The 22,992-nt window shown below is 40.6% G+C and overlaps 2 protein-coding genes across 3 annotated transcripts in view; both read left to right on the top strand.

Moving 5' to 3' along the window:
- The window catches only part of CENPK (centromere protein K), a 332,401-nt gene extending 311,714 nt beyond the window's left edge, over positions 1-20,687 (top strand). Inside the window, exons 32-34 of the transcript XR_004349429.1 lie at positions 1,674-1,850; positions 4,335-4,491; positions 17,586-20,687. The gene's annotated coding sequence lies outside the window, so the exon portion shown is untranslated. The remainder of the gene's footprint in view (positions 1-1,673; positions 1,851-4,334; positions 4,492-17,585) is intronic.
- Positions 1-20,687, top strand: part of ADAMTS6 (ADAM metallopeptidase with thrombospondin type 1 motif 6) — a 279,851-nt gene extending 259,164 nt beyond the window's left edge. For both annotated transcript variants that reach the window (XR_004349428.1, XM_032629020.1), the window contains 3 exons: positions 1,674-1,850; positions 4,335-4,491; positions 17,586-20,687. Coding sequence is in view for 1 of the 2 variants with exons in the window: in XM_032629020.1 (XP_032484911.1) it covers positions 1,674-1,850; positions 4,335-4,491; positions 17,586-17,695 (444 nt within the window). In the remaining variant the exon portion in view is untranslated. The remainder of the gene's footprint in view (positions 1-1,673; positions 1,851-4,334; positions 4,492-17,585) is intronic.
- Positions 20,688-22,992: the final 2,305 nt, after the last annotated feature.

Consider the following 22,992-nt stretch of genomic DNA (forward strand, 5'->3'; position numbering starts at 1 on the left):
GTTACCACATTCATTGTGATGAAGAGTGTTCATGAGATCCTTGATTTACACCTGAAAGAATTTTAATATTTTTCTTTCTTTCCATGACATGATCCAGGTTCAAGGGTTACCCCTGACAAAGCCACTCAGGGGTATGTACATTGTTCAAGAAGACATTCCCATCCCACAACTACTAGTACATGTTGATTTACCTAAAAGTAAATCAAAACCGTCATCTTCCCAAATAAAGGAGGGTATATATTTATAGAGTGCTTTCTCAAAACCCTCTGCTGGATCCTGAGGATGGGGGTGAGGTTGTGTACGAAAATGAAGCAGAAATGAAATAATGTTAAGGAGCTTATAGTCTGGTAGGAATGAGAAGACTTATGAACACATAATTATAAAATAAGAAATTGGTGATTAGGGGCACAAGAATTTATATATTCTTGCATCCTCTTTTATGTTACTTAACCTTGTGTTCACCTATCTGTCTCCTACATTAAAACTGGGAGCTCCTTGAGGTACAGACTGACTTATTCATTCTTATGGTCTCCCCTCCCCCCAGTCTAGTGTAGTTCCTGTAGGAAATTTGGAAATGGCTTTTGAATGAAAGGTATAGAAACAGGGCTTCAAAATATTGTGGGTAAGGGTCTCACTTCACTGAGAAGAAGTACAGATTATAAGGAAGGGCTCAGATGTGCAGGGGAGAAAGCTGGAGGACTTCAGTCAGCCACCACGTTGAATAGGTGGCTCTAGAATAGAGCACTCCAATTAACTAGGAAAAGAGGTAAGTAATAGACTTCATGACATAGGAAGAAGGATCTTTTCCTCAGTATGAAGAGCAGACTGGTCCAACTAAAGAACAGTCAAATTCATTATGTTTAACTGATGGACAAGCAAATGTCTAGAGATTTTCTGTACAGTAAACCTTTACCTGTGATCATGTATCCTTAGCTAGCACACTCTAAGAATACAGTTGGCCCTCTATATCTCTGGGTTCCACATCCATGGATTTAACCAATCAAAGATTGAAAATGTTTGGGAGAAAAGTTCCAGGAAGTTGCAAAAAGTAAAACTTGAATTTGCCATACACTGGCACCTATTTACATAGCATTTACATCGTATTAGGTATTGTAAGTAATCTAAAGATGATCTAACGTATACAGGAGGGTATGTGTTGTCATCTTATACAAGGGACTTGAGCATCCACGGATTCTGGTGGCCTCCAAGGTCCCGAAACCAGTCCCCTGCAGATACTTAGGGACAACCGTACACATCTAAATCAAAGACCACTTCTGATGGTCTACTAGTTACATAAGAATTCTTTTCAGAAGACTACACCTAGCAAGTAAGAAACCAAGGATTCCACATTCCAAAAATTAGCAGAATCTTATCACAACTGAATATGGCCAAGAATAGGGAGGAATCACGGAATAAGCCTACACACAATAAAAGAAGAAAGTATGCTGCCAAGAAAAGCAAACTTTGGATTTAGCTCTTAAAGACCGTAGGGAAAAAGATAAAAGTTCTTCTATTTAAAAACTTAAGGAATTTTCAGATATGTAAGACTGCCTAGAATTGAGTATGTGTGTACCTTGTTTACCCAAACACACATTTACTTGGAGAAAGACCTTCCTCAAATTTTTCTCTGTCTTTAGACTATCGTTATTCATTAGTATTTGTTTTATTTACAGTGCACTCCCAAATGTGGTCCAGGATTCAAGCATCGGATTGTCCTGTGCAAGAGCAGTGACCTTTCTAGAACATTCCCAGCGGCACAATGTTCTGAGGAGAGCAAACCCCCTGTCCGCATCCGCTGCAGTTTGGGCCGCTGTCCTCCTCCTCGCTGGGTGACAGGAGACTGGGGCCAGGTAGGGCAGTTGGACTGTGGGTTCCTGCTGAAGCAGCACCTTGAGACACTTGAGGTTCCTGATTGGGTCATTGTAGGGGCTCAAGAGATGAGTAATAACACGTAGAGGTCCAGGTGTGAGATGTGAGTATGAGACAGTGCATAGGCAGCAGCAGTCACACATAGACACACTGATCCATGTTTCTCCCACACTTCCCACTTTCACCTACTCCTTGGATTCTAACATTTTAACTTAAAATTAAAGAGAAATAGTCTAATGGCCAGAGATTTGAACAAGCTACCAAAAGTTGGATTCTAGTGCCAACTCCCTCAACTAATTCAAGACCAGATCAGTTAACACCATTGTCTTAGCTTTCCCACTTGCAAAATGACCTCTCTTAACCTCACAGAAAAGATGTGGAGGTTTTAATTAGCTTGATAATATGATTGACAATCTTTGAAATGTTATTAATACTTACTCTTCAATGGATTTAGCTGATGGAGACTATGAATTTGGGAAACGGGTATATAGGGCTTTTAGTATGTACTTTTATATTGATTGGACTCATTTCTATTTTATGTTCCAATTCCTACTTTTTCTTTCTTCTTTCTCAGTTTTAAATTGTCTTATCTTGCTGAAGGTCACCTTAAATCCTTTAAAAGCAAATTGATATATTTGGATAGAAGGAAAATTAAGTATTGTTCTTTTGAATGTCAAAAAGGAAATTTATTAGGTTATGTTAAAAAATAATGCTCCAGAAAGAAAATTTCTAGTGAATCAATGCCCTTTTACTGCGGCTTTATAATTAACCTTGAGCTGGTCATTTTCTAATATCTGAGACCCAAATAAATCAGAACGGCATATAACTACACCAGCACGATTTTGTTTGTGCTCTGGGCCTGCCATTACTTATTAATAATGGCATTTCGTAGAAGTAGTTACCAAAATTATGGCCAAAATTCAATATTACTAGAGTGCAGCAGTATCTACAGACTCTTCGGGGAGCGGGCAAAGATTTTCAGTCTCCATTAAGGCAAATAAATATACTTGCTCTGTGCTCAGCCCTGTGGGGAAACAAAAGAAGTATGATCATGAAATAATTAACATGTGCATTGTCTAACAAATAATTAATAATTTGCTTTTGTATAACAGTACTTAGTTTGATTTACAAAGTGCTCAAATGGAATATACATCATAAGCTTAAGTAAACATTGAATGCAATGTGTTTCTCTGTAGAAGTGTGACAGTTTCACAGTTTATAACTGATATTATGCTATTAAAGAATCAGTACAGACATGCTCTTATGATTTTTATTTAAACCGGCTAGGAATTTCCTTTCTTATATATTCTTTGTTGCAATTCACTGTTATATGAAGGGCATTTGAAAGTTTTTGTGTGTTGATAATTTCACCAAATTTACAGTTATCAGTTTGAGATTGTTCTTTTAAATATTGTCAAGTCCTTTTCTTCTCCTCTATATTTTCAATTCAGTTTCCTAAAATTGAAATTAACCAGTGAAAATACATTTTCAGAGATGCTTTACTACATGTTTATGGTGCATTTATTTTTCATTCTGTATTTAGAAACTTAAAAGTATCTGTAAATATCCTTGCAGGTCCTGTAAGTGCTTTGAGAGTTTTTGCAAATAAATCCAACAGGGCCTGGGTTTGTTTACCTTGTAAACATCACCATCACCTGTCTCTGCACAATTAGCTCCTCATCCCTTTGATCCCAAATCTCACAGGCTTTCTGGTATTCTGGGCGGCAGTCCCAAAGAATAGACCACAGCTTTACTCTTCAGCCTGGTCAGCTGATCAGTCCCAGCTGAAACTAAGCCCCTCAGAGAGTAACTTCAATTCTAAAGTAACCGAATCCCCCGAGTAGATGAAAAAGGAGAGGGAGACATGCTAATTGGCTAACACCAGACCTCTTCTCAGATTTGTCTCAGATTTGTGTGACTGAACGTACCTCACAAAACTCAAGGTACTTATTTATGCCCTTTTTTTTTTTTCCCCAAACTAGTCCCATCACCAGGCCCCACAGCAGTCACTGCTGTTATACTGAACTAATATTTTGATCAGATTAAGAGCACTCCAGTAAACCATCAGGTTGTTTTCCCACAAACCTATAATATATAAATAGGCAGCAGTAGTGATGTCCCAGCCCTAGAACCTCTGATTATTCTACTTCATCACAAATATTTTCTCATTATACTCTTGTTTAAGTTCACCAGCACTGCTTGGAACTGTTGAAATAATAGCCCCAAAATCTCCAACTGTTGTCTTGTGGAAACTAAGTTGCTTCCATTTTCTAGGGTAATAACATGATCCTTGAGTTTCTAAACCAGTTCTGTAAGAGAATGACCTAATCATATACCTCTCTAAGGTGAACTACATATGGGCTTTAAAAGCTAATATCTATGGTATTTGAAATGACATAGTATCTTTTTTACCTCCTGAAAATTGTTGAGGTCAGTATTTTGTTTCTCCCTGTCTTTTGGTTTAGTGTTCTGCTCAGTGTGGACTTGGACAGCAAATGCGGACTGTGCAGTGTCTTTCCTACACTGGACAGGCATCGAGTGACTGTCCAGAAACTGTTCGACCTCCATCGATGCAGCAGTGTGAAAGCAAATGTGACAGTACCCCCATTTCCAGTACTGAAGGTAAGTTTCCCAGCACCTCCAGTATAGAAAGTAAGGGGCCTCTGGTCTCTAGTGGTTCACCTATACTGATTCCCAGAGTTCAAAGAGCCCCATAAAACCACTGTGGTAGTGTGTCTGCATAGAGCATTTGTGAAGGCTACATATATACTGGATATGTAATCAGGAAACCTAAGTTTTCTTCCAGACTGTTCCATTAACTGTATGACCTTATTAAGTCAACTTTTCTGGAGCTAAGTTTACTTACCTATGCGATGAGGGAGTGGGGTGGATAATCTCTAAGGTTCTGTCCAACCTAGCATTCTATGTTTGACTTGTGCTAGAAAGATAGAGATGATTTCTAATGAACCAAGCTTAAAACTGAAAACGTCTGTTTCTTTTTGGCTACAACAATGGACCTCTGCTATTGTAAAGATTAAAATTCATGCTTGTGATACATATAATGAAAGCATATGTTTGAAACTACTTAGGTTACAAATGCTAATTTTCTCCTTGAAGAAAAATAGAAGAAGGTTATCATATAGTTGTCTATATAGGAGGACAAAAGTCTTCAGACTCTGAAATTTCTCTTTGTTGTATATGGGGAAATCCCTTTATTAACAGCAGATGCCCATCCAAGTCCTGAATTTTCTTATATCTTATTTAAATAAAGGTACTCTGTTTATTCAGTTAAGCATTCATTGAAATTTCCTGAATGCTACTATGTGCAAGGCATAATAACAGAAACTATGCTGAGTGTAGAGACAAAAATGGCATAGTCAGGAAGTTCAGACTGCCTTCTCACATGAAAATGGAAGCATGATCAAATATACAAACATCTGAAGCCATGAATTTTAATTATGTAAGAAACCCAGCCATCGGACTCTGCTTTAAAAACAAATAAAACAAAAATAAAGAGCTATGCTGACTATAATTTGTGACCACTTTTCAAATGAAAATGATATGGTCATTATTCTATTAAAAAGAAATTGTTTCTTTTTATCAGATCTATTCAGTTTGAGGGATTTTTTTTAATCCTATTTTTCAATGTTTCCATAAGGAATTTCATTTTAGGAAGAGCAATCATCTTGCACGACAAGATGCAGAAAACTTGCTTCTTTGCAAGTGGCCTGGTTCTTATATCTGAGCCTCAACACAATATACTTACTGTGTAACTTACTCTTTCAAAGAAGTAAAGCCTTACCCTATATTAATTCAAAATCAGAATTTTAATTTGCAAAATCTCTGGCTCTAGTGCCATTTCCTTTTATTTCCCTTTGGCAAGGGATGTCCTGGAAATCTAGCTTTCCTTGTCTTGAGAAGGGCTCAAAATCTATGACAAACAGAAGTACTTTTCATAGCAAAACTATTTTCTTTCAATGATCTAAATTTTAAAAATCTCTTTTCTCTAAGATTTGTAGCAAACAAGTCTTTATGTATTGTAAATTATTGGTATTCAGTCACGTGGGTTTGGGAGTCTGTTTTTCAGAGTTGGAAGATAAAACGTTAAGGTGGAAGAGAAGGTATAACTATCATATTAAACTATGTTGGGTATTATGTTAGGCCCTTTATATTTATTATCCATTTTATATATCTCATATACATAAATATCTTTGTGTATTATATAATCGTGATAACAACCTTTCGAGTTGGTATTACTGATGAGGAAACTAAGGCACAGAGAGAGATAGTGACTTACCCACATCACAAGAGTAGGAAGTAGTAGAGTCAGGATTTGAACCTAGATTTGGAAGAGCCCTAGGGCATGTCATTTTCAACTACGTTTATATGCTATTTGTAATTCACTCTTTAAAATCAAGAATTTTAAGCTGTGACAAAGTGAGAGAGTGGCATGGACATATATACACTACCAAACGTGAAATAGATAGCTAGTGGGAAGCAGCCGCATAGCACAGGGAGATCAGCTAGGTGGTTTGTGACCCCCTAGAGGGGTGGGATAGGGAGGGTGGAAGGGAGGGAGATGCAAGAGGGAAGAGATATGGGAACATATGTATATGTATAACTGATTCACTTTGTTATAAAGCAGAAACTAACACACCATTGTAAAGCAATTATACTCCAATAAAGATGTTAAAAAAAAAGAAAATCAGGAATTTTAACGTGAAAACAGAGCTTGTGATTATGAAGTACAGACACTTCTGACATGACTGTCAAAAGATTAAGTCTTGGGGCTTCCCTGGTGGCACAGTGGTTAAGAATCTGCCTGCCAAGGCAGGGGACACGGGTTTAAGCCCTGGTCCAGGAAGATCCCAACATGCCATGGAGCAACTATGCCCGTGCACCACAACTACTGATCCTGCGCTCTAGAGCCCGTGAGCCACAACTACTGAGCTCGCGTGCGACAACTACTGAAGCCCACGCGCCTGGAGCCCATGCTCTACAACAAGAGAAGCCACCGCAACTAGAAGCCCGTGCACCGCAACGAAGAGTAGCCCCCGCTCGCCACAACTAGAGAAAGCCTGCGTGCAACAACAAAGACCCAACGCAGCCAAAACTAAACTAAAATAAAATAATTAAATTAAAAAGAAAAAGATTAAGTCTTAATGGTTGTTGAAAGACTGGCTTTTTTAAAAAATATTTATTTATTTATTTATTTATTTTTGGCTGCGTTGGGTCTTTGTTGCTGAGCACAGGCTTTCTCTAGTTGTGGCTAGTGGGGGCTACTCTTCGTTGCAGCGCACGGGCTTCTCCTTGTGTTGGCTTCTCTTGTTGCAAAGCATGGGCTGTAGGCGCACAGGCTTCAGTAGTTGCGGCACGTGGGCCCTCGAGTGTGCAGGCTTCAGTAGTTGCGGGGCGTGGGCTCAGTAGTTGTGGCACGTGGGCTCTAGGGCATGCAGGTTTCAGTAGTTGTGGTGTGCAGGCTTAGTTGCTGTGGCACGTGGGCTCAGTAGTTGCGGCTCATGGGCTGTAGAGTGCAGGCTCAGTAGTTGTGGCGCACGGGCTTAGTTGCTCCGCGGAATGTGGTTTCCTCCCAGACCAGGAATTGAACCCCTGTTCCCTGCATTGGCAGGCGGATTCTTAACCACTGCACCACCAGGGAAGTCCCAGAACTGGCTTTTTTGACATGCCCACAATAATATATGTTGAAGTTATCTTCGTAACTTCATTTTAGGCCGTTTTAATAATTTCTCCAAACGCTTCTCTATAGTGGTTAATTATCATACATAAGCTTTGCAGCTGAAAATGTAATGCTGTTTTTATAGTGGGAAGAATATCATTTGCAACTGCACTTATTTCTGCCTTAAAGAAATTCTCTTCAAATGGATAGGTGTTAATCTGATATTTCTTGGATTATTTGGAGAAATACCTCATAGTCATCTCTGTCTGGCCAAATCACCTTTTATTAATATTAATCTGAAGTAAGCAGTTAGGACAATATTTTTATCCTTCTCAGTAAAGGAGGAAACTTTTAGGAAATTATTAATCCTGCAAAGTATGACTAATCTTAGAATTGTTATTCCCTAAAGCTGTTGACTCATTTAAGACACGATCACTCTCTTTTATAAAATTAGAATTAAAGTAGAAACAGTATATCTGTTGTAACTTGTTTTGTGTTCTCTTTAGCTTCCCAATAGTATATATTGAATATATTTAAATACCTGAAACCAGCTGTTCATTTTATCAGAAGCTACTTATTGAATGCTTGCTGTGGCCAGCCTCTGCCATTTATTATGGAAAATTCAAAACACTTAAAGTTTGTAGTCTTACGGGAAAGATACTTCTTTTTTTAAAAATGCAAGGTAGAATATGTTATATGGAGCGGTTTACACAGGTGCTAAGAGTGCTCATATGAATGACTGATGACTTTAACATTTTGGATCAAGGCAAGCTTCATAGACTAAGTGGTCCATGAGCCAGTTGTAATCTGTAGTTGGAAAAACCCAGTGTGTACCCTGAGAAAAAGGATGAAACAGTTGATTGAAGTTATAACGTCATCCATAGCGATATGAAATGGGCAGATAACATGGATTTTAAAAGAGAAGAGGCTCTTACATGAAAGTAATGTGAGAGTGACCTGATAGAGCTTCTGGAAGTCCGATCAGGGAGAGAGGAAGTGCCTCTTACAAAGGGGAACTTGGGAGGAAAGTCCAATTGTGGGGGAAGGAGCAGGTTCTGGTTAATGCAGGACATAGAAGAGGACCCCTTTTTTTCTACCGGAATCAGGTTCCCTTGACTCTTGGAAAGGAGGCTGTTGAGAAACTAGTTCATCTCTACTCCAAGCGAGACAGGGTAGGACTAACAGAGCTCTCTTGGGATCTAAAAATACAGTCTTTCATTGGGATCTTTATGGGTAACACGGGCCACTGATAGAATCTTGGGTATTGTTTCAACTACTGAAGTTTAGGAGATGGTTCCTCTCCTGATATCTTATTATTAAAATAATAAAAAGTTTCAAACATACAGCAAAGTTGAGAGAATTTTACAGTGGACACCCACCATCTAGATTTTACCGTTAGCATTTTGCTGAACTTGATCTATCACATAGATATCTATCTGCCCGTTCGTCAAGGTGGTGGTGTTTAAAAAATGTTCTCTCCAGTCATCCAACCATAAAGTCATTTAATTAGCAAACCTACTTACCATGTGCCAGCCACTGAGACTAGGAAAGGTTCCTGTCCTCAAAGGAAGCACAGTTTAGGAGGGGTGGCAACATGCAAACAAATAATTTTCACAATATGGGCAGTACTGTAATGGAGGTAGAAAGAAACTACCATGAGTACACAGAGGAAGGGGTTACTCAGCAGAAGCATCATGGAGAAGGAATGCTTGAGCAGGGCACTGGAAGGTGTGAAACAGTTGGCCAAGAAGATGTTGAAATGCTGGGCATTGCTGGCAGAAGGTGATTGTGTGCGGTCACGGGGCTGTGGAGTCAAACATAGTTCAGTATGGTTGCAGAGGGTGGCATATGAACAGGTGGTAGAGATGAGGCTACAAAGAAAGAGACAGGGACTTAGTTTGGAGGGTCCTGTATGCAGTGGAAGGAAGTTAGGACTCTATCCACCAGTTCTGGGAACAAGTGAAGGAAATTGGGGAGTGACATACTTAGGCTGGCCGGTGTATAAAGGGGCAGAGGGAAGATAGCCTTGTGTGGGAGAAGAGTTAAAAAGTTGTTCTAAAAGTCCAGGCTAGAGATGATGAAGGCTTGAACTCAGGCAGATATAGCAAGGATCAAAAAGAGGGTAATGGGGCTTCCCTGGTGGCGCAGTGGTTGGGAATCTGCCTGCCGATGCAGGGGACGCGGGTTCATGCCCCGGTCTGGGAAGATCCCACATGCTGCAGAGCGGCTGGGCCCGTGAGCCATGGCCGCTGAGCCTGCGCGTCCGGAGCCTGTGCTCCGCAACTGGAGAGGCCCGTGTACCGCAAAAAAAAAAAAAAAAAAAAAAGAGGGTAATGAATTGGAAAAAAAGAATAAAATGGAAAGGAGAATAAAAAGATCCTGATGAACAATTGGACATAGGGATGAGAATATGATGTGGAAATGTTCAGTATGACTCCCAAGTTTCAGATTTAGGGAACTGGATACTATTAATCGTGGTGAGGAATTTAGGCATCTATATGGAAATTAAGCACATTAGTCCCTGAAAGCCATAATAAAATAGTGGAATTTTAATAACATTTTAAAAAATAAACAATAGAGATTGATTGAATAAATGGAAGGTTAAGGCAACAAAGGATAGTAAAAGAAAGAAAATCAGAAGTGGAGCATCAAGAAATTAAAAGTAAATATTGAGAGAGAACTAGGAGGAGGAAGAAGGAAGATATAATTTGCCATGTTTAACATCTACTTTAGCTCTTCATTCCTGAAAGCCTTCGGCTAAGAGTGAAGGCATTATAGGCTTTTGATCTTAACAGACTGCCACTGATGAGGGTAACACTACATTGCTGCTAAGAGTGAATTATAGACACACTGGGTATCACTGCATTTGAAATACTACTCAGTAATTTTTTAAAGTACATCAGGCAGCTGAGACTAACGTACTCAAGCTCACCTGAATTTCTATCCCAAATTCCACTTCATTCATCTTTATTCAGTTTCAGGTTCCCTTGTAGTTTGGTGAGTCTTTTCAGCTTCTCAATAGCACAAGGCACTCTGTCATCTAGTGTTTATTGCTGCCAAATAATGATTCATGGTGTGGAAAGATGAGCAGGAAAGGTGTGGTTAGTATACATTGGTTTACCAGACCAGGTTGTCTAACGGTGGCTTTGGCGGGTCTCAGTCTCCCTCAAGTACATGATTTTGAGAGAGCCTAAGCAGCTCCAGAAACCTCCTGAGATCCATGGAACAAAACAGCTACTGAATATGGGTTTTAAGGTGGCTTCTGATGTATTAAAGTCAGTGAAAGGAATGAATGGTGAAGGTCATTTGAACTTTGATTTCAAGGAGGTGAGGAAGACCAGACATTTTTGTTGCCAGTTTTTAAAATGGTCATAATCTACCTTAGCATTCAGGGTTACGTTCCCAACTGTCTGGTTTGGAGGGAACCCTGGATTTGTATTGGGATCAAAGCACCTCAAGTTGACTGTGGGTGGCATCCAGAGAATAAGACTGGGTAAGAAGAAACCAAGAAAGCAAAGGAGAGAAAGAAATGGCTTAGTCCATGGTAGGATGGAATCAGAATAAAGTTCCATAGTTGATATCACCTTGCTTCAAGGGTAAAAAGTCAGTGGACTGTTCCCACTGCAATGAATACTGTCAGGTTCCCAGGCCAAACATGTTATTTCATCCTTTTCCAGTTTGAATATGTAAAATATCAAGGACTCAGGTACAGTTTCATCAGGAAAAGTGTGCTGAGTTCACATCCCCCGCCCCCAACTCCTGCACCACACATGCACATGCGCAGCCTTTGCCACCATTTCACTTCTCACCAGGCTCTGCGTCTCCATGGGCAGTTTGACAGAGGTACAGCTGGTTGTACTTTTGTAATCCAAAGGATAGACCCGTAGGTGAGAGTCAAAACTCTCTGCTTACTGTGCTCTCCCTCTGAATTTCAGAAAGAACTTACAGGCACAGAGAACATGCATTCTCCAAAGAAAGATGCTGAATGGTCCAACTTGGTCATGGAAGGCTATGTCCCTGTGTATCCCAACTCCTCCATTGATATGATTTAGGCAGGCTTGGCAACATTTTCTGAAATGGATACCGTTTATTTACAGAAATAAATACAGTTGCTCTTATACTCCATGGATTAAGTCAAGCCATCAAAGTCACAATGAGGGCTTCCCTGGTGGCGCAGTGGTTGAGAGTCCGCCTGCCGATGCAGGGGACACGGGTTCGTGCCCCAGTCCAGGAAGATCCCACATGCCGTGGAGCGGCTGGACCCGTGAGCCATGGCTGCTGAGCCTGTGCGTCCGGAGCCTGTGCTCCGCAACGGGAGAGGCCACAGCAGTGAGAGGCCCGCGTACCGCAAAAAAAACCAAAAAAAACAAAAACAAAGTCACAATGAATCCCCATCCAATTGCATTCTAAATTCATAAGCCTATGTTCAGTATATTTTGAAATCATGTCTTTTAGGTCAGAGTTTTGAAATATTAATGTAAAGCACCTGGGGAAAAACTCACTGGCCCTTCAATGATAAGTAGATTCATGTGTTGCCTATGAAACAGGTTGGCTAATTTTATCATTCAACTCTACCAGAACCCAGATTACCGTGAGATCCACTCCAGCATGCCTGGCAAGTCGCTTAAGATTCTAATCATGGGTCTAGTTCACATCGTATGGCCTACGAGCTGGCTTTCAGCCCTTGATACATCCCTAAGTCTCTCTGAGAAAATGTAGGAATAGTCCATAAATTGTCATTCCCACCAGAAATCTCTAGCCTTGGATAAAATGAAACTTTATTTTCAGGCAGGGAGGTGAGAGGAGATGTAAAAAAAGGAGAGACTAGTTAGGTCCACAAAATATTTCCTAGAAACCACACAGTAAGGACCGCTCATCCTTCTGATAGACTCTGAAGAAAAAAGGTAGAAAGAGTGTCTTGTCATTCTTCTCCCTAGAGAGTACTTAACTGGTACATGAAGTTAGTGGAAGAGAAAATCGGGCTCCTTCATCTTAAAATCTTTGACCCTGCTGGCTCAGATTCTGCTACTTAAAAAGCAGTAGATACAAGTGTATCTGTGTGAAGAAAACGTGATAGTAAAGATCAAACCTTCAAAATAGATCAGTTACAAAGTGATTATATTATTACAAAAAATTCTACTTGAACTAAAGGATTCCTTTCAGTAACTCTCCTAGTATAATTGTTTATGTGCAGATTATGTATTACTTGGGTATAGAGAAACCAATATTTAGATATTCTAGATATCACATAGAAATCATTACCAACTGAGGATCATTCAGAAATTCAATCAAAACATGTCTGTTATTGTTTTGATTTCAATGGGAAAATGTGATTTAATTTACGCACAACGTTTCCAGAATGGTTTTATCACAAATGTAACCTGTATTGTGTATTGGCTGAAGGGTAGGAATGAAAAGGCTATTTAATATTTTAAATGGGCTTTGGGGATGAGGCAGACAGACTAGTCAATGGTAAGTTTTATAATTAAGGCCTCACAGCTACGTACATCAGCAAAATATCAGTGAGTCAATCCAAGGGCTTATCAGGTTAGTCCTCTCTAACTAAAAAAGTGACACATGGGCTGAATGCACCAATATAATTTAAAGCTTGTACTGATATTTTTAAGATTACACTCAGCTTTCTGTAATGATGGGGCTTTAAAGCTTCTAGGTGTGTTAAAATGAGCTTTCACTCATGTAATTTTACAAAATCTAAGGAGAAAGGGGTAGTTGGAGAAATGTATTCAGGCTATTCTGAATGCCCATGACCTAGAACCCCCCTTTCAAAAAAAATTTACCCCTTCTCTAAGGTGGCAGAGCAAACCTCCTGATAAGGATGTCCCCAAAGACTGAATTACCAGGGCTATCAGCCAAGAATAAGAAGTATCGACAGGCAGAAAGCTTTTCGCAGTAAGATGCCAAGAATGCTGCCGAAATAGAGTTTGGAGTCAGACAAACCTGAGTTCTGGTCCCACTTCTTAGACCAGCTGGCTGTGTGACCCATAGTGAGTTTCGTACGTAACCTTTTTGAGCTTCAGCTTTGCCATCTGTGTAAAGCTGACATTTTATATACTTAAAATGTATATAAATATGTAAAACTGCCTAAGGCAATGCCAGGCACATAAGAAGCACTTGATAAATTATTTTTAATGTTACTACTAGATTAATCTCTCATGGAGTTAAAAGACCTGAAGAATGTAAGACCAGTCATTGGTGAGTAGGTTTTCATCACTCTGAAGACTGACTCTTCCAGTCTAGGCAGTCCCTAGACAGCAAAACCAAGAAGTAGGAATGGGACCTTCCTCAGGGCCCCTCCTTCATGGGAGCCCCCTACACTCCATCAAGGCTGTGTCCTTCTATAGCCCAAGAGTCACCATTTAATATCTCATCAAGGCCCATTATCTTCTTGGCAGTCCTCAACCCTGGATCTTCCCTCAGATCTCTCCCTACCTCATCATAATTTACCTGCTCTCTGTTAAAGTCTTTTCATTAATTTGCTTATGTGTGCCAATGAAGAGCCTATATATATTTTGACAGGGATCCCGGAGAAATAATATAGGATGGTTGTTCTCCGATGTGTTATTGGTAACAGTAACAAGAGCTGATAAACTGAGTGTTCACTCTGTGCCAGGGCCACACATGTGCTGTAGGTGTTACCTCATACAAGCCTCACAACATCCTATGGGCTTCATTTCACAGATGAGGAAACTGAGATTTAGAGAGGTGAAGTCACTTGGCCAAGGACAAACAAATGCTGGGAGGAGGCAGTGCCAGAATTCACCCCCAGATCTGCCACCCCTCACCACTGGTGCTCTCAGGTCCTGGGACACACATAAGCAGTCCCTACCTCCCTAAGCTTGATCCTGCTCCTAGGGCCCAAATGAATTCCTGCTTTCATTCAAGTTACTTGGAGTCAGGTTAGCTGAGAAGAAACTTAAAAGAGGTATTGGGAAGTTCAGAGGGGGACACCCTGGCAGCTGGCCCCTAGACTGGACACTGCTCCTAGCTGAAGGGCTGTGCTGGGGCCTCTGCATGCAAGGGAGGCTTCTCATTTACAGCACCTACCTAAGGAGCTGAATCCCTGAGTATTTAATAGCCTGAATGGGTGGATGGAGGAGGTGGTTGGAGGAAGAAATAATTTATGAATATTTTATTTTATTCATTATTTATTGTCTACTATTTAATCAGATTCTAAAGTCTAAATCCAAAAGAAAAATCTGTGAATTTTCTTGTATTTTGCTCATCTCAGAATTTTCCTGGTTCAGAAACTCTTCCAAAAATGGAGTAATGAATCTCCCAATAAAGTTGTACCTCAGGAAATATTCTTCTTTGTTTTGTCTTCAAACTGACTTGTGTCTATAGGGCAGCATTTTCTCAGTAGTGATCTAAATATTGCATCCTTGTTGAGAAATTCAGAGCACAACTTACTCTCATCAGGTAGTAATACTAACTAATAGTGATAATGATAATAGTAATTCAGTATATTACACTTATTGAGAGCCAATGACCATTTTATGCACTGAGCTAGGTGATATCATAGGATACACATGCTACATGCGGGAGTGGGAACACTCATCTTCCCTATTCACAGATAAGGATGCTTAACCTCTTAGGCACAGAGAAGTTAAGCAATTTGTTCAGAGTCATAAAGTTCATAAATGGTAAAGCTGGGCTTAAACCCAGCAGTCTGGCTTCTAATTTTATTTCCTTGTACTATTAAAACAACCAGTCGTCCTCTGTCCATTTATCAACTAAATCATTTTTATATTTTAGCAAAATAGACCAAAGCCAAAGTTTATTTGGTACTTTAAGCAGTCCCACCAAGCCCTGTTAACAGAGCATGACAGTGGTAGTCTCCGCTGGAGGGCTGCCCCATTAGGATGGTGATTTGAAATTAAAGATGAGTGATATGTGTCAACTGTCCTCATCCTTTATGCTTAGCTTTTCTCATCATTTTAATAAAAGCATTATCTGGACAATATATTCCTCTAGGTAACACTGATACAACTTTTTTTTCCCACGAAAATATTCTTAGTCTAAACTTTTTTTGGTTACTTTTCACTGGTCATGACAGAGAGGGGGAAAAAAATAACAGGTGATTTCCAAATTAAAATATATGGGGACTTCCCTGGTGGCACAGTGGTTAAGAATCTGCCTGCCAATGCATCAGACATGGGTTTGAACCCTGATCCAGGGAGATCCCACATGCCACGGAGCAACTAAGCCCAGGCACCACAACTACTGAGCTTGAGCTCTAGAGCCCGTGAGCCACAACTACTGAGCCTGTGCGCCACAACTACTGAAGCCCATGCACCTAGAGCCCATGCTCCACAACAAGAGAAGCCACTGCAATGAGAAGCCCGTGCACCGCAGTGAAAGAGTAGCCCCTGCTTGCTGCAACTAGAGAAAGCCCACATGCAGCAACGAAGACCCAATGCAGCCAAAAAAAATTTTTAGTTAATTAATTAATTTTAAAATAAAATAAAATAAAATATATGGAGATATTTTCACCTAAAATTCAAGCTTGATTCACCAAATATCATCCAGTTTCTTCTTTTTTAGTACAAAGTTTAAAGAAATTTTTAATGTCTCTCCTACCTTCCTTCAGCCAAAACTTAAATTTATTGAAAATCTTAGTGTAGAAAGTTTCTATTCAAATTTCTGTTATTCTCTTTGTAAATCAAATCTCAAGTAAGGGAGTTCGATGGTGGCAGAACTTATGCTTTCAGAGGAGTAAGGGTTACAGTTTAAAATTTTCAGTCTTTCACCAAAAGAGCCTTGAAAGTGAGATCAATAAAATTGTTTCCTTACTTTTTAATAATAAGAACTGGAAACTTTCCCATTTCTTTGCATTTAATTTTCCATGTTTACCATATGGCTCATGTACCATGTACATGATCTCTTAGAACTTTAGTGGATTTCTGAAGCCAGGAAATATAAACAAGGAAGCAACAACAACACTGTTACACTGAACATTTCCCAGTGTTCTGCCTGATTCTAATTACCTTAAACAGTTTACCCAGGATGCTTCAGTATAACCACCTGGAAAAATGAGGGTGGAACTTTAATTCTGGGAGGCAAACGTAATTACTAGATTTACAAAGTATTTTAAAATCCCCAGACAAAATTGAAGAGAGGACTGGAGAGGAATATCAATATTAGCAGTAGTGACGTTGTATGGGGTGGCAGGGGTTTCTGAGAATCAAAGGTCAGTCTCTCTTTCTGCACTGGCCCCTCAGCCCCATCTTGTGCAACCAGCCTCAACGGGAGGTGGAGAAAGAATCATTTATTCACCTTCTGGCTGCAAGAACAGCAGACTTCAACTGTGGCAATTCTAGCACTGAGGAGAAAACACACATAGGAAAAAAGAAGGCCATGTCTCACTTCCAAATTAAAAAAAGACATTTCTACATGTTTCCATAACCCACAGACTGCTGCCATTTGAGGCCAACCCCTCAAAGTTTTCCTCTTTGTCTAGTGTAGTTGCTGAATCTAGGCCACTGTCAGCAATCCTTTTCATTCACCAAGGCCCATCCCCACAGCCCACAGATGCAGAGATTCTCCTGGGACATGTGTACTTTGGTATCAAACAATGCAACTCATGTTTGATTTTGGATAACCTTGCACTGCTGAATAAAATAACCCTTGAGAAAGAAGCAATAAAAGGGCTGTAAGAAAAATGACTCATGTTTCCAAGCTGTCTAAAGTGATCACTTATCCCAACAAATGGTAATTCTTTCAAGACACAGTGGGCATACACCATACTTATAAAAGTCTGGGAGAAAAGCCTTGCAATCATTTTTTTTTAATTTGTGTTAAAATGTATCAAAAGACTATTTCTGGTAGGGTGTACCAGACAGGGTATGCTTGAAAACAAAAACAAAAACCACATGGATGTGAAAGCCAAGGTGCACTGGCCCAAGGAGGCGGGATGGGGCGGGGGTGGGGGGGGTGGTCCTTGCTGAACATCCAGGCTCATTGTTTATGTACTTGTTTTTGTGCCTCTAATTGTTTTCCCTTTTCTGCCCTCACTCATTAGAGTGCAAAGATGTGAACAAAGTGGCTTATTGCCCACTGGTGCTGAAGTTCAAATTCTGCAGTAGAGCATACTTCAGACAGATGTGTTGTAAGACCTGCCAAGGACACTGACCCATGGAAAGCCAGAGAGAGCGCCTTGTCATTTCATCGTGGAAATGCATCCATCACAGAGAGCCACCCAGAGGAAGAGGATTGATGTCCTTGCAAATGCATTACCCTGTGGAAAACGTAACCACTGGTCAGCCCTAGCTGACAGGATTTCAATATTATTTTAACTTCTGTGAAGTGGGATTTTTTGATCCAAAGTGCTGGACACGGTATTAGGAGGGAATGCCAGATTGGAGAGATCCAAACAACACAGGGAGACTTGTTTACTGTGGAACGTTTGTGTTCTTTCGAGTAAATCCAATAGCCTGTTTACCTCCTTGGACCATTAAGATAATTTTTATTATGGACTTAGCAATGACACTGAATCCATTTGTATTTAAAACTGTTTAAAATGTAGCTGTTTTGACTTGGTCAACTATGGAAGTAAAGAAGATTCAGAAATCTTAAGTCATAGCTTAAAAATATTTACTATACTTTATCACTACAACAGCACCACGATTTAAATTCTAAAACGGGCTTTGAACTGTAATTTAAGGAGCAATTATAAATCAAAAGTAATGAAAGTTTGTATTATTTTTCTTCATTCCACTTAATTTCCTTAGGAATAATCCCCCTGTTCTGAACACTGCTGTGAGCCATATATCAACTATATTAAACTGAACAACAATGAAGGACTTAGTTTAAAGCATAAAAGGCTGTGGCTAACTTGCCGTTGTGCAAGTGAAGCTGAGACTTCCATTAAAACCTTAAGAGAAAAACATTTCAATTTCATGCAGAAGCCAGACCTGGGCTATGGTAGAGACTGAAGTACCAGGCCTTTTGCTGCCATCACACAGGATGCCTCAGTTCTTATTTGAGTCACCCCAACTCACTTGTGTTTACATCCTCTCCAGCCACAGAATGGCTTCTGCCCTATTGGATTGTTGCATATGCATGTTGAGCTTGCTGAGATGATACCATGCAGAAGATAGACTGGCTCAGTGACAACCAGGCAGACCCTTTTGCTGACAATTACGATGGGTTCCAGATGTCCCTTCTTTGATATGGCAGAAGGGCATTTATTTATATGAGAACAAGTGTGTGTGTGTGCGAGCGCTTTTGAGTGTGTGGGTAGATGAGTGTGCTTGCACAGAGATGTGCTATTTCTGTGAGTTTTAAAGTAGGCAAGGGATAATAACCAAAGAAGAAAAACTCATGAAGACTAGAGATCATAAAGCATCATTTTAATAGTCACTCAGCCAAGTATTTTGTATTTTTTATGGATACTCTGAATGGCAATTAAATGTGAAACCCAATTTCTTGGGCAAGTCAAATTCTAGAATCAAGTCCACCTAAATTAAACTGACTAAGCTCACATTTTCCCAGTCCACATCACACTCATCAAGAGGTTTGACAGTGAGGTTTTTAAAAAGAGAAAAAAAACAGAGGGTACTTGCTTATATGAATATTTTGTACTTGAACACTTGCAGCAGGATCTTGATGAATGTGTTTTGTGTCCTACACATGAGTGCACCTTGCGACACCAACACCTCAAACTCATACCAAACGGCTACTTTGTAAAGCTACTGCTTGCAGTTAAAGAGTACATTTGACTTAAATCTATCACTGTGCTCTGAAACAACATGTCAGGTGTATCACATACACCATAACCTAAAGTGGTTGATTAGGTTTTTTCAGAAAGGGAGACTCACAGACTTCAAAACCAAACTGTCAGGTTTGCTGTGGACAGTAAGCACGGGACGTTCGTTGCTCTGTGTGCTCAGTCACCCTCATCTGAGTCTCCTCGCCTGCTTTCTCTCTCAGCACCACAGCTCATGTCCCTGAGTTTCCAGAGAGAGCGATTGACAGTAGACGAGTGGCCAGGACCCCAATCTCTGCTGCCTTGGAAAAGACAGCCCAAGTGCCACCTCAGCCATCAGTGAAGGGCAGGCAGCCACAAGCAGCACGGCCCCAGCACTGGCTTCCTTTGGCTCCTTGCAAAGAGCACTTAACTTGGTGCTAATGTGCCCTGGTGAAATAAAATAAGCGAACAAAAGATGGTTGGTTTCTCTGGCATTTTAGGCATAGGTTTGCTATCGGGATCTGCTTTTCTCCAACGTAAATATCAGCTTATGTTTTTATTTCAAACAGATTCCTTACATTACTGACTAAAGGCTACTTTTCCCCTCACCCGGGAACTAACATGGTGAGAGCCATACCCCTGAGTCCCGTGCAGCACCCCAACTGGTGCTAGAAGAGGAGGGCAGACGTGTCCCTCTGGGGTGTGCAACGGCACCAAGGCCAGGGGGCAGAGAACTCCCGGGGACAGCATCAGATTACCTTTCTAGAAGGAACCAAGCACAGGATGTGTAATAGGACTAAATTTTCAATTGGCCTTGAATTTAAACCTGAGTAAGGAAAAGTCATACTCCACAGCACATCACAGTACTGCTGCTACTCTGTCGTCAACCACGTGGCTACATGGTGCTCTATCCCTAAATGATGACAACAGGATTGTTGGCAGATGCTGAGCCACCATGGCTGGCCCTCCAAAATAGATATAGGCTACTTAGGGAACCCCAAGGAAACTGGTACCCCGTGGCTGAGAGCAGTATCCGCCACTGGCATAAGACCCACCAAAAAAGGCAAGGTAAGCGTACCCAACCGACTCCTTAAAGAGTCCATTTCATTAAGAATTTTATTATTTGAGTGAATGTCACATAGGTATCCTTAATAATACAGAATGAAATTACCTTTGTATTATTGCAATTAGTTGTTGCTTATATTTTATACTCAGTATTAATGTGGTACACTGTTACTTTTTTTTTTGCTTTTGTAAATTATATTCTAATTTATTGCCATGTTTCCTAACACGTGTCCTACATTCAATCTCCTGCTTGTAATGAAAATGAAAAAGTCATTGTAACACTTGATGGAGTGAAATTCCACACCAGGCACAGATTTTTTTTTTAACATAGATAATTTAGTAAAAATAAAATTCAGCTTGTAAGAATGATTCAGATGGAAGTTGTCTATTCCCTGAAAAGCTGGTGTTAAACTCACAATAGGAGGCCTCTCTATCCCTTGCAATACCACACTACATTATCCAAATTTTCCAGGTAGTGTACAGGATTGCGATAACTTGTTGCATTCTTTTCTTTGGCCGCGCCGAGTGGCATGTGCAATCTTAGTTCCCCGACCAGGGATCAGACCCGAGCCCCTTGCAGTGGAAGCGCAGAGTCTCAACCACTGGATGGCCAAGGAAGTCCCACTTGTTGCATTCTTATTACCCTCCTCAGAGATTGCACCTACTTGTATTTCAGTAACATCTAAATGCAAGACCTCAGTTATTTCTGGTGGGGCTATATCCCCAGATGCCACCAGCCAGCTATTCTAAGGCCAGAAAGGAAGTCCAGATTGGCCACTGCCACATACCTTCAGTCACAGAGCCCACAACTCTTTTGCCCCCTGCTTCTTTTGCCTTCCATGTAAATTCTTTAGCATAGAAGAGGACGCAAGATATTTCACTGTGGAAAGGGTGCTGAACAAAGAATTCATGCCTGAAGGGTTTTTCTACTCAGACTCAACTGGGAACAAAGAACATGATGAGCATACTTTTCTAACTCCAGACTTTTCCTCTTAGGCTGAGCCGCTTTGCTGAACTGGGGGATACTATCATATGCAGAGGCAACTCAGCAGTTAATCTGAAGGTGTCCCTCCTGCATGCTTAGCTATTTGAGTACTTTCATAATGACAACTTCATCCATTACATAAGAAGATGTACAATGTCCAAACATGGTTGTGTTTTGATCCACTTACCCCCATATCCGTCCCCCACAGATTCAGTTGTATATATTAGAAGAAATCAAGTGAGGTGATTAGAAAGTCCTGGGGGGGTACTTCCCCAAGGTCATCTTAGGAGCCAAAAGTGGTGAAGTATTATGAATTCTTAGTTAACAGGAAGACCCTGGCACCGACTATTTTAACCTCCCACTGCATTTGCAAAGGGTAGTTCTGCCTAGGGGTGAGGGAGGGGGGGGGAATACCGAGAAACAAGGCTTACCTTAGCTTAGATTCCTCAGATTCAAGTCTATCTTTTCATCTACAGTTGTTTTCAAGCTTTTGGTTTAATGTTTCTCTCCCTGTGGGATATCTACAGGGCACTATCCTGCTTAGGGCTCTGACCCCAGGGACAGTCTGCCTTCCATTAAAAGATTTTGCCACTTCTCGAGGCCAGGTGACATTTTTTCAAGTAAATTAGGAAGAAAGTTGGCTATTGATCTCGGTTACAAAAATATGTGAATTTGTGTGGCAAGGGTAAGATTCATTACTTTTAAAAGAAGAGAGGAGAAATGTAATTCAGGCAGAAAAAAAAAGTCATAGGCCAAGAGGACTAGAAAATTCTAAATAAGTGGTCACTGTCTGAATAAAAAGAGGGACAGATTAACTATTTTTGCAATTCTGTCTCATGCATATCATCAGAATGTGTGGAATAAACTAACATGTTTTTAAAAAGAGCAGCTCTTCACAATGGTTTTGTGCCTTAAACTTCAAAACCTCAGGCTGGAACTTAAAAGGAAAATGGTCTGTTCTCCCATCTCTTTCTCAGAGAGTTATTTCTAGCATTGCTTGTCCCTCATTTCATCCACAGATGATATCTGAGGCCAGAAATGGAATAGTGGTTTGAGGGCTGGAGGAAACCAAGGTTATGACCATATTGTCTCTTGGTCAGTGGCTTTCCTTAGCCCACTGAAAGCCTTGAGCTTCTTGGGTCTTGGTTTGGATACCTTCCCTTACAGAGAGGTTTCACATAAGAAGAGGCAAGTTATCACACCAGCTCCAGGCCCCCTAGCAGTCAGAGTGCTTCTTCAGGTCAATGGCTCAAGAGTTGGTGGCATCCACCAGCCCAAGGCGGATATAATTCTTGGAGGGCCTGGTCTGTGCCCCCAGCAAAGGCAGTTGTGGATAGCAGGCTACCGTATGGGCCCACAGAACAGTAATTATGAGATGAGGCCCCTGAAATCCCAAGCAAAGGTGGCCAGAGGAAGTAGCAGTCTAGGGCCAGTCCAGGCCAGGTGTGGCCTCTGTGTCTGGAGAGTGGCATCAGCCGCTGTCATTCATTCATAGCAGTATTTGCTGAGGCCCTACTGTGCCCAGGTTCTGTGCTAGGCACTTAGCATATGCTCTCTCATGGAATATTCTCTCAACAAAGCTATTGAGGACAATACTGTCAATCCCCATTTACAGATGCCAATACTGAGGCTCAGAGAGGTTGAGTTGCTAATAGTCACAGATCAATGAGGAAGAGTCACCTCTTTGAC

The sequence above is a fragment of the Phocoena sinus genome, chromosome 3 (genome assembly GCF_008692025.1).
Source record: "Phocoena sinus isolate mPhoSin1 chromosome 3, mPhoSin1.pri, whole genome shotgun sequence".
In the NCBI taxonomy this organism is placed as follows: Eukaryota; Metazoa; Chordata; class Mammalia; order Artiodactyla; family Phocoenidae; genus Phocoena; species Phocoena sinus.